The following is a 14,623-nucleotide window of genomic DNA, read 5'->3' as shown; positions in this document are numbered from 1 at the left end:
TTAATGAAATGATTTACTGATATCGTGCACCCTCTACAGAGTTTATTTTATTATTAGTCAAGAAAATATATTATTTATTATTTACCAATCAACGCAATCCTTCATATTCCAATATCAGCATGTCTTCATGTATTACTAATATTTCTAAGTTTCTCTTAATTTCCACTAGAGGGCATAGTAAGAAAACCCACGTGATTTCGAAGTGCGTGAAAACGAAAGTTAATATCAGTTTCTGGTGCTCGTGCCTGAATCAGCTGTCAAACGTGTATGTACATGCTTATTATTCTGTTTGGTGCGATACTGAATGACTTTCTTTGGAGGACCAGTCGTGTAAAGTGCATGTTGCAACTAGTTGTTTTGCTGTGTTTTGAAATTAAAAATGAAGAAAGCGTAAGTGTGTTTATTGTAGATTAAAATGCTGATGCATTTTTAAACATATATAACTGTAATATTGATTTACACTATTTATTCAATTCACTTTCGTTTTATACATGTGTTGATTAATTTTACTTTTGGTTAATTAATTGAAAGTTAGTCGATACAGAAATGTTTCTATGACGATCCTGTATCTATATTTCTAGTATTGGTGACTTTTAACACGAGTTTCACATTAAAAATGTTGAAATAAAATATATCGTTCATAATCATCACAGCAGTATAATATTAAAAGGTCGAACTTCTCGTGTTGATAAAGCAGCAGATTTTGAGGCATGAATTAAATTTTGTTATTTTTCTTAGTGTTGCTGGCTTGTTTTATTCGATAAGACAGCCCACATTTTTAAGTTGAACTTCAAATGTAGAAAGCTTTTATAAGACAAGCATATGCAATATTCAGATTTTATCAAAATTTTTAAGACTGAGTATTTTCCTGGTAGTTGGTTTTAATTGTTCGGGCATAGTGTTAAGAATATTGTCGATGATGATATTCTTAAAATGGTTACTTTTGGTGTTTGAGTTTATAAAGATTATTTTTTCTTTTTAATTGCTAGAAGATATCTTGGTATATATTTTTGAATGTATATACGTTGGTAATTATCGATTTTTCAACGATAAGGTGAGGGGGAGTGTGTTAATTTATAGGTGAAAATAAATTTCCACTCATGAAAACTTGCAGATCTAATTTATAAATTATGTGATCAGTTCCGATCTGAATATTCATCCCACATCTACGAAATCTTGTTAAAGAAATTCAGTTGCACATTGAAACTAGTCAAGATTTAAGATGTTGACAACTATGAATGTACAATTTGTGCATTTTGTTTTGATATCCAGTATCAGTGTCATACCTGGCGTCATCTTTTTTGGTTTTTATTTCTAGCTAAAAATCTTTTCCTTTGATTTTTATCACATTGGCTTGTTGTTTCTGTCACGTCGTTAATGTCATCAGCCAACCATTTTGAAACTTTAATCTAGATTTTCTCCAGTCCAACATTCCGAATGGCAGAGCAACTTAGAAATTTTAATCTTCTATTTCCAGAAACAGTTGCTCATCAATAAGAGTTGCTTGAGGCACTAATCCCAGTATTCAGCAGCATACCTACTAGGATTAGTGGGTTCGAATTCCACCATGGTTATGGAAATTTATAATTTGTAATTTTTTAGTTGTGAGATGAATTTCATTCATTGCTTGTTGTGAGACAGACCTCTATTCTGCTTATTGGAGAAGTCAGAAATGGTTGAAAAAGTTCCGTAGTTTGGTCTCTAAAGCAAAGTTTCTTGGCTATATTTTTTTATACCCCCCCCCCCCCCCAGAGAAAAATCCTTATCCAGTATTGATGTGCTATAGGTTTGCAATCTTTCATAGATAGGGAAAACATAAAAATGTTCCACAATCATGACAACCAACCCCCCTGATTCTCAAATTTTAATAGTATTACTCAATTTTTTTTTTTTTTTTTTACATTTATCCAATTAGCATTGATTTTTTTAAATATCTTCCTACCAAACTCATAATATTCCATTTTCCATTCCTCCTTTGATTTTTTTCACCATGAATCTTGTCTAGCCTAAATACCAAAGTTTTAATTTCTGGTTCTGATGACATTTCTCTGATTGTTTTGAAGGTTCCAGCATTGACTCCTGTTTTGATTTTTCTATACCCTTTTATTCCACTGGTATTTATTCTCTCATGTGGAAATTAGTGACATTTCACTTACTCATGAGAAGCATAACCAATTCTTTCTATCAAATTATCATCTTATTGTGCATGCTTTTTTTCTCTCTCTCTCTCTCTCTAAATAACAGGAGATCTTGATTGCTTAACCCCTTAACCCACCTTTGAACAGATTCATAATGGTTTCGATAAATTTAAGTGGTTTTTATTGATAATTCATGCAATTAATCTGGTTTAGTGTAATGGGCATTTACCTTAGCCCCCCCCCCCCCATCATTTTTATTTTTTTTTTTGCCACTGAGTTGCCAAAAAATTGTGTAAAATTGTGGATAGATCTTTACCCATGCATTTGAATTTCTACAGGTCTGTTTTTTCTCTTTTCTTTATATAAAGCATTTTCTAGTTGACAAGTCCAAGCCACAATTTTGCTCATAATAGAACACCCTTCTTTCTTATTTCAGAAACCTTGTATTACAGCAGTGATGGCGAACCTTTTTACCCAGGTGTGTCAAACATTTCTTTTTTTTTTAAATATTGACGTTGTTGATGTGCCACTTGCATACATGCATTATAAATTTAACTACATAATCATAGATGGTGACTTATACATATCACATTAGGCTATTTATTTAATAGGACATTGATATAAAATCTATGAATTCATATTATACAATTAATTTAATAAAGTCATTAAATTTACATTTAGTGACTTGTGTTACTGAGTACTGGTAGAAAGTTGCTTTATAGAAAGGCTATAGTGTGTACATTTTAATGCTACACAGGCAGCGCTCAAATCTTTGCTCAGTCTATTTCTCCCTTTCGATTTGATATTATTTAAAGCAGAAAATAGAGTTTCACAAGAGTATGTAGAAGAGAAAATTGTTAGAAGAGCTTTAGCAAAGATTTTAAGAGCATGAAAGTTTTCGGGACGGCTATTCCACACGCTTAGAATTTCACATTCTGAATTTTTACATGCGGCATCATGCAGATGTTTCTGCTCAAGTTCTTCTAATTCATTTCTAATAGCAATAAACTTTCTTTTCCAAATAGGATTATACTTCAAGTCGGTTAGTTGCATTTCTAGATCTTTTAAATCCAACCACTCAAAGCCATCTAATTTAAGATCCATGAATTCTGTTTCAGCAGGATACTTTATGAATTGGATTGTTTGTTCCAACATTCGAAATTGCTCAAATCTATTAGAAAACTGCTCAGTTACTGACTTTAGAACTTCGATAGATTGGTTGATATGTTGTTAACGATTTTTTGGGTTGATTTCGTTAAAACAAATTTTCACTCTTGGGAAATACTTAAAATTGTTACTTTCTAAATCACGTCGAAATATTTTGAGTTTATTCTCAAAGCTCTTCATCGTGCCAAACATAACATCGACAGATTTTCCGAAACCTTGCAATTGTATATTCAGGTTCGTTCAGGTGCAATGAAAAATCTGTGAAAAACATCAGTTTACTGAGCCAAGCAGAATCGTTCAACCGAGAAAATTTGTGCTCCATGCCCTTAGTATTTAAATATAATTTTATTTCATTTAAACATTCAACAAACCGTTCAAGTACTTGGCCGCGACTCAACCATCGAATATTATTGTACATTAATAGACCATTGTACACTGATTCAACTTCGCTTAAAAGTGAATTAAATTCTCGTTTGTTTAAAGCCCTTGCAGCAATAAAATTAGTTACCTTTGTCACAATTCTCATTACATCATCCAAATCCTTTAAGCCTGATTTCACACACATTGTCTCCTGATGTATAATACAATGGAAACAAACCAGGGGATGACCAACATATTCTGTAAATTGTTTGCTAAAACCGACATTACAGCCAACCATATTAGGCATGCCATCAGTTGTAATCGAAAATATTTTCAATAAATCTATCTGTTTCTCACAGAACACTTGAACAACACAGTCGCATATGTCTTTACCTGTTGTGCTTTGAGGTAAATTTTCTAACTTTATCAATTCTTCATGCATAGAATCACCATGAACATATCTTGCAATAATAGCCAATCGAGCTGATGACGTAATATCTGCAGTTTCGTTGAGACAAATGGAAAAACAGTGGCATGAATTCAAGTCTTGTTGTATTTGATTTTCTATACTAGCATTCATTGATATAACTCTGTCTTTAATAGTATTCTTACTTAATAGTAACTCTTTCATGCACTTTACAATAGCTTCCTTGAAAGTCATCAAATAAAAATGGTGCTCACGTTACGAAAGCTTCTGTAATATAATCACCATCACTAAGTGGTTTCCCATGTTCCATAATAGTATGTGAAATACTGTAACTTGTGGCTACTAAATTTGAAGGGCTTGAAACAAATTTAATTAAAGTCCCTGATTGTGATTCTGCCAGTTTTAGATGTTGCGTTATGTATTCTTTGCATTCTTCAAAAGCTTTTTCTAGGAGCCATTTGTGCTTAGTTTCAAAATGTCTTCTTACATTCGAAGTTCTACTCACAGATAGCTCACCACATAATTTACAGAGAACTTTATCGCCTCTATCAATAACACCATATTGTTCAGTCCAGGCATCTTGGAAATTTCTTCCACTTCCTTTCTGTGATAATTTTAGTTTTTTATTAGTGCTAGCTGCCATTGTAAAAAGGTTCACAAATTAAAAAAGAGCACAATTATATACAGCAGTAATAATTAATAAGAACTAACAATTACTGGAAATGAATTATACACCAGCAACTCAAATTACCTTAAGTGGCAGACCATGTAAGACTACCACTACTTCTTTCAGCAGGGTTGCCAGATTTGTTACCGGTACGTTCGTAGCGACCTTGTTACATTTTACTCTCTATCATGCCATTTAGTAGGTTTTGTTGCGACGTCATCGTAAGTTGTTACTATTTGCATTATTTAACAAAATTTACTGAATTTATTACGACTATAAAAATGTTTTCATTAATTACTCAGAGAAATTCAATATTTAATGCTGCGAATTATATTTTCTGTTCAAGTGGTTTTAAATATGTTTAGAACTTGTATTACACAGTCGAGAGACTTGGAATGCATGCATAAACGAATTTCACACAGAAGTCAAATGAAAATTTTAAGTTTATAATGTATAAAGCACATATTTATAAGTTTGTATCATATAATATTGATAATTTTTATAATATCATATGATAAATTTAGTTTAATCCTTTATCCAAGTGTGAGCTAACAAAGTTTGTGCCTGAAAGTATCTGCAGGACTGGGGTAAGGTGGTACAACACCGGGAAACTCATCGCAAAGGTGGAGCAAGCTAACATCACTCCTATCTCAGTATCTCCCATAATGCAAAACACATCTCCTTGCGGATATGTCTAATGTTATGCATTAAGGGAATGGCCACTACCCAGACTAATTTCGACCTTTATTGAGGTCTATTCAGTGGGAGCCAGGCCCCAATGGAGATACCAGGCAGAAGCATTAGCAAGGTCATCTCTACCTATAGGAGTTGCCGAACGGTGTGCAACCTTTTTAATAAATTACTCTGGATTTAGAGAAAGATGTTGAAAGTTTATTTTTCACTTGGTTTTTTTTTTAGTTTAATTTAGTTTAATCCTTTATCCAAGTGTGAGCAAACAAAGTTTGCACCTGAAAGTATATTCAGGACTGGGGTAAGGTGGTACAACACCGGGAAACTCATCGCAAAGGTGGAGCAAGCTAACATCACTCCTATCTCAGCATCTGAAGAGACCTCAGTAAAGGTCGAAACTAGTCTGGGCAGTGGCCCTTCCCTTAATGCATAACATTATACATATCCACAAGGAGATGTGTTTAACATTATGGGAGATACTGAGATAGGAGTGATGTTAGCTTGCTTCACCTTTGCAACGAGTTGCCTGGTGTTGTACCACCTTACCCCAGTCCTGAAGATACTTTGAGGCGCAAACTTTGTTTGCTCACACTGGATAAAGGATTAAACTAAATTTATTATAGTCTAACCAAGTGAAAAATAAACTTTTAACATCTTTCTCTAAATTCAGAGTAATTTATTAAAAACGTGGCACACCGTTTGGCAACTCCTGTAGGTAGAGATGACCTTGCTAATGCTTCTGCCTTGTATAGGTAGATCTCTACCTATACAAGGTCATCTCTACCAGGCCCCAGTGGTATCTCCACTGGGGCCTGGCTCCCACTGAAGAGACCTCAATAAATTTATTATAGTCTAACCAAGTGAAAAATAAACTTTCAATATCATATGACTATGCAAAAATTATAAAGATTAAGAAAGAAAACGTAAACTTAAAACTCTCGTTGTTTATAGGCTATTTCTTGTAGAAAGGCTTATCATGTTTATAGGCCAGTTACAAAATAAAATAGAAATAAACTAACTACAAAATAAAATAGAAATAGGCTAACTATAAAATATAATTTTTCAATGAACCAAAACCTTTCTTCCCTTAACTGAGAGCAATCGGACGTAACTTATTGCAGTTTTTTCATCAGAATACCAATATTTTTCAACATCTAAGGTGTGTCACCTGAAACCCTCAAGTCTGTCAGTGCTTACACGCCTGTCATAGGTTTGCCATCAATGTATTACAGAAATGAACAGAACTGAGTTAATATATTTTTCTTCTTTGTTTATTTCATCTGCTTCTGTTCTCTGTAAGAAACATTCTTGTTTTCTAAAGAGAAAAATCTGCAAGTAGTCCTTAAATCTTTCATTTGAAGACCTGCGAAGTACAGTTTAGAAAGAGAACATCATTTCTTTTTAAGTACAATAAGCTTCTCATATGTCAGATGACCTTAAGACTCATCAAAAATATTCTTTAAGGATAATGATAATTACAAAGTAATTGTATCCAAGAAATGTAAAGAAACAATTAATAAAAGATGAAAATACATCAGGTCTTTGAAAGAAGTTGAGATAAATGTATACAGAAGAGTAAGGGGGAAAAGTAAGGGCTGAACAAATAACTGGGAAAAAAATTGTAAATAGGAGACAAGTAGTTAAATTGCTGTGCTCTTAGTGCACTCATTTCTTGAGGGTTCTTTTCCAGATAAGGTTTATGTGGATGTCAAATTATTTATGGTTTGTCCATTATGGTATTCTAAGATTACAGAATGGAGAGGAGCAACATGCATTATTACTTTGCTAAGATGGATGCTGCTATTTAGAAATACAGGTGGTTATATCATTGTATGAAGTCAGGACTACTGTGTGCATATTTGATTACCTCCATTTGTTGAAGTGAAAACTCTGGGGAGAGTTGAGAATTCCAGAGTCCAGATACTGAAAACAGTATCAGGTCTCTGAAATTTTGGGTATTGGAAGAGGTTGAAAAAATGTGTAGTATTTAGTTCATTGGCAAAGGTGATATGATAAAGTTGGTAAGGTTATACATAGTGTGTGTGTGTGTGGGGGGGAGAAATGAAGCCATTCCAGCAAGTTGGATCTGGTGAACAATTGATTGAGGAATAGATTTTTTACATATAGAGTTAGGGAGTGTAGGTGAGTGGAATGTGTTGCTTTTGCATATTCTATGAATGAGTTTGTTTAAATATGATTGATATTGTTCTGGTTGAGTTGGACCTCACAAAATGAGTGACTCCATCTGGATTAGTAGGATTTATGATTTGTAGGTGGAGAGGCAAGAGTGTGTGTTTATCATAAAGGAGATGGGGATGTAAGTTGTGTGGAAGTAGTAATGAATGCAGATCTCGTAAATATGGATAGTGTCTGCCATACGGTGACAGAAGATAAGAAATTTGCGATTGTGAAAGATGATTAAGGGGTTTAGTGAGTGTGACAGATGTTTAGTAGACTTAAAATTGAAACAGAATGGTGTGATTGCATAGTAATTGAAAGTCATGCAGAAGGTTTTTTGAAAGGAATGAAGGTAGAGCTGGAGAGCACATGCAGTGAGATATGATTGTTAGGCAAACAAGAAAGAAAGTATGAAAGTGGGAGTGACTGAGATGAGTGAATGGAATGCAGGAGGAATGATAATAAGTGTTTAGAGATTTTAAAGTGAAGTTGTAAAACTGTAAAGTGTCTGTGTTTGGCAGGTGGAACAGTTATGTAGAGTAACATAGAAGAACGGTTATGTGGAAAATTAGATTAAAAGCAGAGCATGTAATTTTGTCTGAAGATAGATTTAAAGAGGAAAGGATGTGTATAGTGGGGTGAGGGATATGAAATTTCTTTAGTTTCTAAGATGATTATCTGAAACATCATTTGAATCTGGTGATAGCATCAGAGAAAAGTAATAAGCATGGTCAAGATGGAAGACCAGCATGATAGAAGGCTAAATTAGATTGAAGGAAAATCATCTGAGCAGGCAAAGAAAACCTAGAGACTTTCTCTGTATGATGGGGAAAAAAGCAGAAACAGTTATTGTAGGATAACTCAATGAATGCTGATGTGGGAAGATAATAGAAGGAATAGTTGAATTATTATGTGGTCACCTTACCAGGGTGTATCATCCAGGTGGAGATATAGTGACTGATAAGAATGAGTGCAATGAACTGGAGTGCTTAGGATATTAAATTTCAATGTGAATATCATGGAATTTAGTGGTATATCTGCCTGTGAATTATGAGAATGTGCAATCAGAAGTCTCATCTCTGGCAGAGTCCTAAGAAAGTGGAAAGAGGACAAAATAGTTCCAATACTTGAAAAGACCTACATTTGAATTCTGTCTGGGACATGAAGCTTAACAGGGCTTTTCAGTGGAAGGTGATTCAGCATCTCATTATGAAGGTTTCTTACCAGGTTCTTTGGTTTTCTCACCTTGCAACAAGGAAAACCAGTTAGTACGCTCTGTCTCCCACTTTCACTTAGGCACGAGACTAAAATTATTGCAAAAGTCACTCTAGCAGGTTGTAAGCCTGAAAGGCCTGCGAATACAGCAGATTTTTGTATTACTTTCAAAGAGCCAAGAAGGAGGTAGAAAATTATACTGATTAGTATCACAGGACTCATGGTTAAGATTTTGGACAAGTTGCTATGATAGATTCAGAAATGGGCAGATAGGAATGTGATATTTCTGAACTTGCAAAGACGTATGACAGGATATCACTTACATTCTTATAATGTAAATTGGAGAAAATAGGGATGAATGTGAAACTGGTGACTTACATAAGAGGATGGCTTGATGGAAAGACATAAACAGTAGTGTATAGCTGATAAGAATTAAGGAAAGCAGATGATTGGTAGTTCACCTCGGGGGTTCTATATTTATCCTATAGCTGTATAATTTTTACATTGATATGATTTGGGGGAAGGGGGGAGTTGATATCCAGTTGTTTTCAGATGGTGCAAAATTGGGGTGGGTAATAAGTAATATTGATGATGAGCTGCTGCAAGATGATTTGAATTGACTGACTATAATTGCATGTTTAATGTGACAAAATGTATAGTTTGCACTTCAGGATCAAAATTACATCACGTCTCCAAGGACTCACTGAGGGAGGGTATTCTACACTACTACACACAACTCCCTACATCTACTTCATAACTTAATCCACCAATAGTATTTTTTGTCTGTAAATTCCAAGAGGATACTCCCAGTTCTCGACCGTCACGAAAGAGAGGGTTCCACCGATAGTCCTCTGGGAAAAGAAAAGATGGACACACTTAAGGTCTACCATGATAAACTCACAGATACAGTATCTCTTGGCCAAGAACATGGATGATAGTATAAAAATTCAGCTGGCTACTGTGACAGACTACAGGAAACTAACCAAAGTGTTACTCTAGCAATATTCAGTACCACACCTTTTCTCTTGGTTCAGAGAAAAATCTGAAGGTGGTACTGTGGGGTGGCACGGAGGATATAACTACAGATGAAATTAAGGCGGACCTGCCACCTATTAAGATCAGCAGAATGATTAGAGCAGACAAAACCTCTATGCCTCTGGTTTTAGTAGAAATCCACAAAGCCTATAAGAATATGATTTAACATCAGTCTGTGGACTCCGGATCACCCCAGAGCCACTCCGTAAAAGGGCATCTACTGGTCAATGCCATTATTATTATTCGTGACACATTCCAAGGAGTCCGAAGACTCATCACGGGAGGACACCTATTATACAACTCTCAGTCTCCACCACTACACCAAACCTCTACCACCAATCAACAACATCAGCACCATAGATGCCAAAAATTTGGCCATGCTCAAAGACTGCAAGGTAGAGTACAAATGCCTGAAATGTGTTAAGAACCACCTCACGAACACCTGCACAAAGCCAAAAACTACCTTGGCTAAATGTGCCAACTGTGGTGGCCCTCATCCAGCGAACTACAAGGGATGTACTCAGCACCTAAAGAAAAGATGGATGGAGACAGCTAAACCGCCCTCTTCCTCTAGTAAAAGAACACCTGAGGTCCCCCCACTCCAAAGCCTGAGACTCGGTAGCAACAGTCAGTGACCTTCAAAGACAGCGGAAGGCAAACAAGAAGTTATGCTGATGTGGCCCGCACAACCAACATTGGAACAAAATCAGCCAACAGCACCTACTAATCTGACAGCTGTTATTACAGCCTATCTAGTTAACATGCTACAAGATTTCAGCCTGTATAACCCTTCAGCAACCTCCACTAAAAGATTCCTACGTGAAACACAGGCCATCCTCACAGCAATCATAAATGAATAAAAACACTCATTACTCATTCCAGCCTCTCTTCAGATCATTGCATGGAATGCAAACGGCTTAAGGAACAAAATTCTGGAGCTACAAGATTTCACCTACAGATACCAACCAAATATTATACTAATCAGTGAAACACATATTAGACCCTCAGACAGTCCCAAAATACAGGGTTATCTCATGTATAGAAATGACAGATCCAACTACAGAGGCAGCGGCACTGCCATCTTCATTAAAAATTATATTAAGCACCATTCTGTGAACAACCCACCAACCACTAACCTTGAAATTACAGGCATGGAAGTTTTCACCAGCTCTGCTGGCAGATTGAAAATCTATTCAGTTTACAATCCACCCTTAAAAACTCTACTGCACACTGATCTAAATGCCATTTTAGGAGTTAGAGTACCCATCATTATTGCTGGGGATTTAAACTCCAAACACCCTGCTTGGAATTGTAGAACCACCAACAAGAATGACTGCATCCTTTCCAGCTACATAGGATCAAACTATGCTGTTGTGGCTGGACCTACCGAACCAACTCATCTCAGTACGTTTGGCACTGCTGACATCCTGGATATAGCTAGCCTGCAAGACATTAAACTTCAGTACAGCCTTAAATCACTAAATGAGCTGTCATCGGATCACAACCCAATTCTACTACAACCGGGAGAACAAGAATACCTGTCTCCTCCCTCTCACGCATGCATATCGTGGGACATATTGTCTAAAGCACTTAGGGATCAAATTGGACCTGTCCCTCACATATGCACAGAAGAAAATGTGAAATCTGCAGTTACTAGCCTCACCCAACAAATTAAGTCCCCTATAACGGTTGCCACTTTCTAGAAATCTGTCCCCAAGCCTGGTCGTTTGCCCGAGGATATTATGGACCTGATCAGAGAGAAGAACAGCTAGGAAGAGATTTTAACACTCATGCACCTCAGGACAAAACAGTTCTTAATAGATTGAACGGGGCAGTGAGAGATGCACTTAAAACTCATAGAAACCAAGTTTGGGATGAAAAGTTAGCCTCTATCTCACCTATTGATCATTCTATCTGGGGATTACTGAGAAACATCAGAAATAAAAACAGATCTCTCCCCCCCATAATCTCTAACCAGGGCTAGTTTTTCACACAGATGTAGACAAGGCAGAAACCATAGTAAAGAATCTAGAGGAACAGTACATGACAACGTAGATTTCAATCACTTATATAAAATCCACAGACAGGTATTAAAACTCCCAGATACCAGTGCTGACCATATTGCACCTGCATCACCAGCTGAAATATATGATATTATTAAAAAACTAAAGAACAATAAAGCTCCTGGGCCAGACGATATCTCAAATAGGGTTATCAAACTACTGCCCCATAATGCTGTAGTGCACTTGACTATAATCATTAATGCCATCTTAAGGTTCACTATTTTCCTTCCATCAGGGGCACAGGCTGATGTAGCAAGCTATAGCATACGAGGCAACGGATATGTTCAAATATAAAAGACCAAAAGTCATTTTAACTTCCTGTAGCGACGCATAATTACCATGCCTATCCAGGGCGAGCAAACTGCTCATAAATTCTACCCTCACTGTCAGGGGCACACCAAGGGTATTTGCCGCCTGGATGCAAACTTTTATCTGCCGCCCCTAATACTGCATTGTATAATCCAAATTAGATATTAGCTACATAAAATGCCGCCCAGGTGCGGTGCACCCCTTGCACCCTCGGGTTGGCGTGGCCCTGCTCACTGTAACCACAACAGATAGCGGGGAATATGAAAAGCATCTTGTGTCCGGAACTCGGGGGGGGGGGGGGTGCATCCCCTTAGCATATATATATATATATGTATGTAGAAAGTTTATTATTTTTTTTTATATTCAGTAGTTTTTTTTTTTTTTTTTTTTTTGTGCCATACTGATAAGAATTAAGGAAAGCAGATGATTGGTAGTTCAGTTTTGAGATATAAAAATATTACATCTGCCAGCCAATTTGGCCAAGTGGATATATCTATTCTTCAGTTCAAAAGCTATAGATATTGCTTTCTAGCATGCTTGTTTGTAAAGGTATTTAGATATTGACAAAAATTTGTTACGGTGTTTGAAAGTCTTAAGTGGGTTGATAAAAATAATCTCTATACAGACCACTTTATAGCAATATTCCCCAAGATAGCTAATCTTTAGCCCATTTTGTAGATGGATCTATGTAGCATGTTCATCAAGAATAGTATTAACTTTTTTCTGTTTCTCATCAAAAATAGTTTCTTGCAGATGTGAAGGATACTAAATGAATGCTCAGCATAAAGTGAGAAATTTTCTATTGTTGAAAGCATGTTCAGTTTATTATTTTATAGTTCATTGTCATTACATTTGCACTGGAACCTCATCAGCACTTCTTTGTGTATGAAGCTTTTTTAAAAAAAAAAAAATTTTTTTTTGGCATTATCCAGAAACCTTGCTCTAGATTCAAAACATTGAATTTCATCCAAACTACTTCAGGCCTCCAGTAAGCTGGGTAGTGGGGACATACTGGATTAAAGAAAGAGGTGGTGGCTCTTGAGGGGGGGGGAGGATTCTGTACTAGGTGGAAAAAAGCTAGTTGTTGCAATCAAACGTTAAATAAATACTGAAGTTTAATCATAGGCAAGCCACAGCTTTAAAGCTTCACATTACAAGGACCTATGAAAAACCATTCAACCTAAAATTCTCTCAGTAGAGGGTCTCCTAAAAGTTTATGGTGTCACAACCGTAAATCTTGCTCTGAATTTAATATTTGGTTACAAGTATTAAATTCTGAACGAAATTCTGATTAAAAATTATTTGCGAACAGCAATGACCCAAGAAGATTGGTAGGTCTAGCAACTATATCGATTGAGGCGGACATAGCTTATAAACATTTTTATTGTGCGATAACCCCGTAGAGCAAACATTTAATTTATATTATTATGTAATCGTTTGCATTAATGTTTCTCTTGTAATAAAAACAATAGCAATTTGAGATTTTCTTATATTTTTGTCTTATAATCCATCACGGGCGATATTTAATGGTTTGCCTCAAGGCGCGATCTAATATGGTTCTGCTAAAACCAAGAGGGAAAAAGAAAAATGTAAACAGAGTTTGCACAAATTTCGAAAAATCGAACTCCTTGGAAAACATTGTTGCAGAATTTCTTAGCATAATTATATTCATTAGTAAGGCCAAAAATAACGCCCAACCCTAGGTCAAGTAATGTAAATAGGACAGTGAAAAGCTAGAGCTAAAAAAAAAAAAAAAAAAAAAAAAAAAAAAAAAAGCCAACTTCTAACCGTAGTAATTTCGAGTTTGTTAAAACAGGCTGAAGTTTTCAACGTTGTTGACCTGGACAAGCTTTCCGTTGAAAATAAATTTTTCATAAATACTTTGGTCGGCTGCTTTGTTAACTTAACATTCTAAAGCAAGTACAGTGTACGTCTTTCACCCACAGCTCATCAGCTCGCGATTTACTGTTGAAAGTAAGGTTGCTGACACTGTTTTTAGTAGGAAGTATAAGTCAGGAATGCAAGGTCATACTGTTTCTGTTATCAGAGGCACTAAGGGCAGATACCCAGAAAACTGATATGCAGAGCTAAATAGATACGTACTTTGACGACTTACCTATAATGCCTAATGTTTTGTTTTCAAGGGCGAGCGAGGCTAACGATGTCAGCGAGCTATGATCATGCTAAATGATTATTCATAATTATATCGACATAAATTGAATTACTACGTTTCGGCGACGTAAAATTATATAGCAAAGTGGATACTAGATCCAACATTATTTCAAAGCTTGAAAGTTTGTAGAAACTATGAAAGTTTCGTAAGTTGATCTGAGGGCTTCCGAGAATACAATACTCTGCGTCCGCGAGTTGCTTA

General features: G+C 35.8%; 1 protein-coding gene across 1 annotated transcript in view; it reads left to right on the top strand.

Annotated features, from left to right (window-relative positions):
* The first annotated feature begins 251 nt into the window (after window positions 1-251).
* LOC150094674 (ras-related protein Rab-20-like) overlaps window positions 252-14,623 on the top strand; it is a 114,842-nt gene continuing 100,470 nt past the window's right edge. The window contains exon 1 of the mRNA XM_090411305.1: window positions 252-390. Coding sequence (XP_090267431.1) covers window positions 380-390 — 11 coding nt within the window. The 5' untranslated portion in view covers window positions 252-379. The remainder of the gene's footprint in view (window positions 391-14,623) is intronic.

This window comes from Typopeltis vanoorti, chromosome 21 (assembly GCF_054136105.1).
Source record: "Typopeltis vanoorti isolate ZY-2024b chromosome 21, IOZ_Tvanoo_1.0, whole genome shotgun sequence".
In the NCBI taxonomy this organism is placed as follows: Eukaryota; Metazoa; Arthropoda; class Arachnida; order Uropygi; family Thelyphonidae; genus Typopeltis; species Typopeltis vanoorti.
Note: the sequence above shows the minus strand (reverse complement) of the source record. Positions and strands in the feature narration are given on the sequence as shown.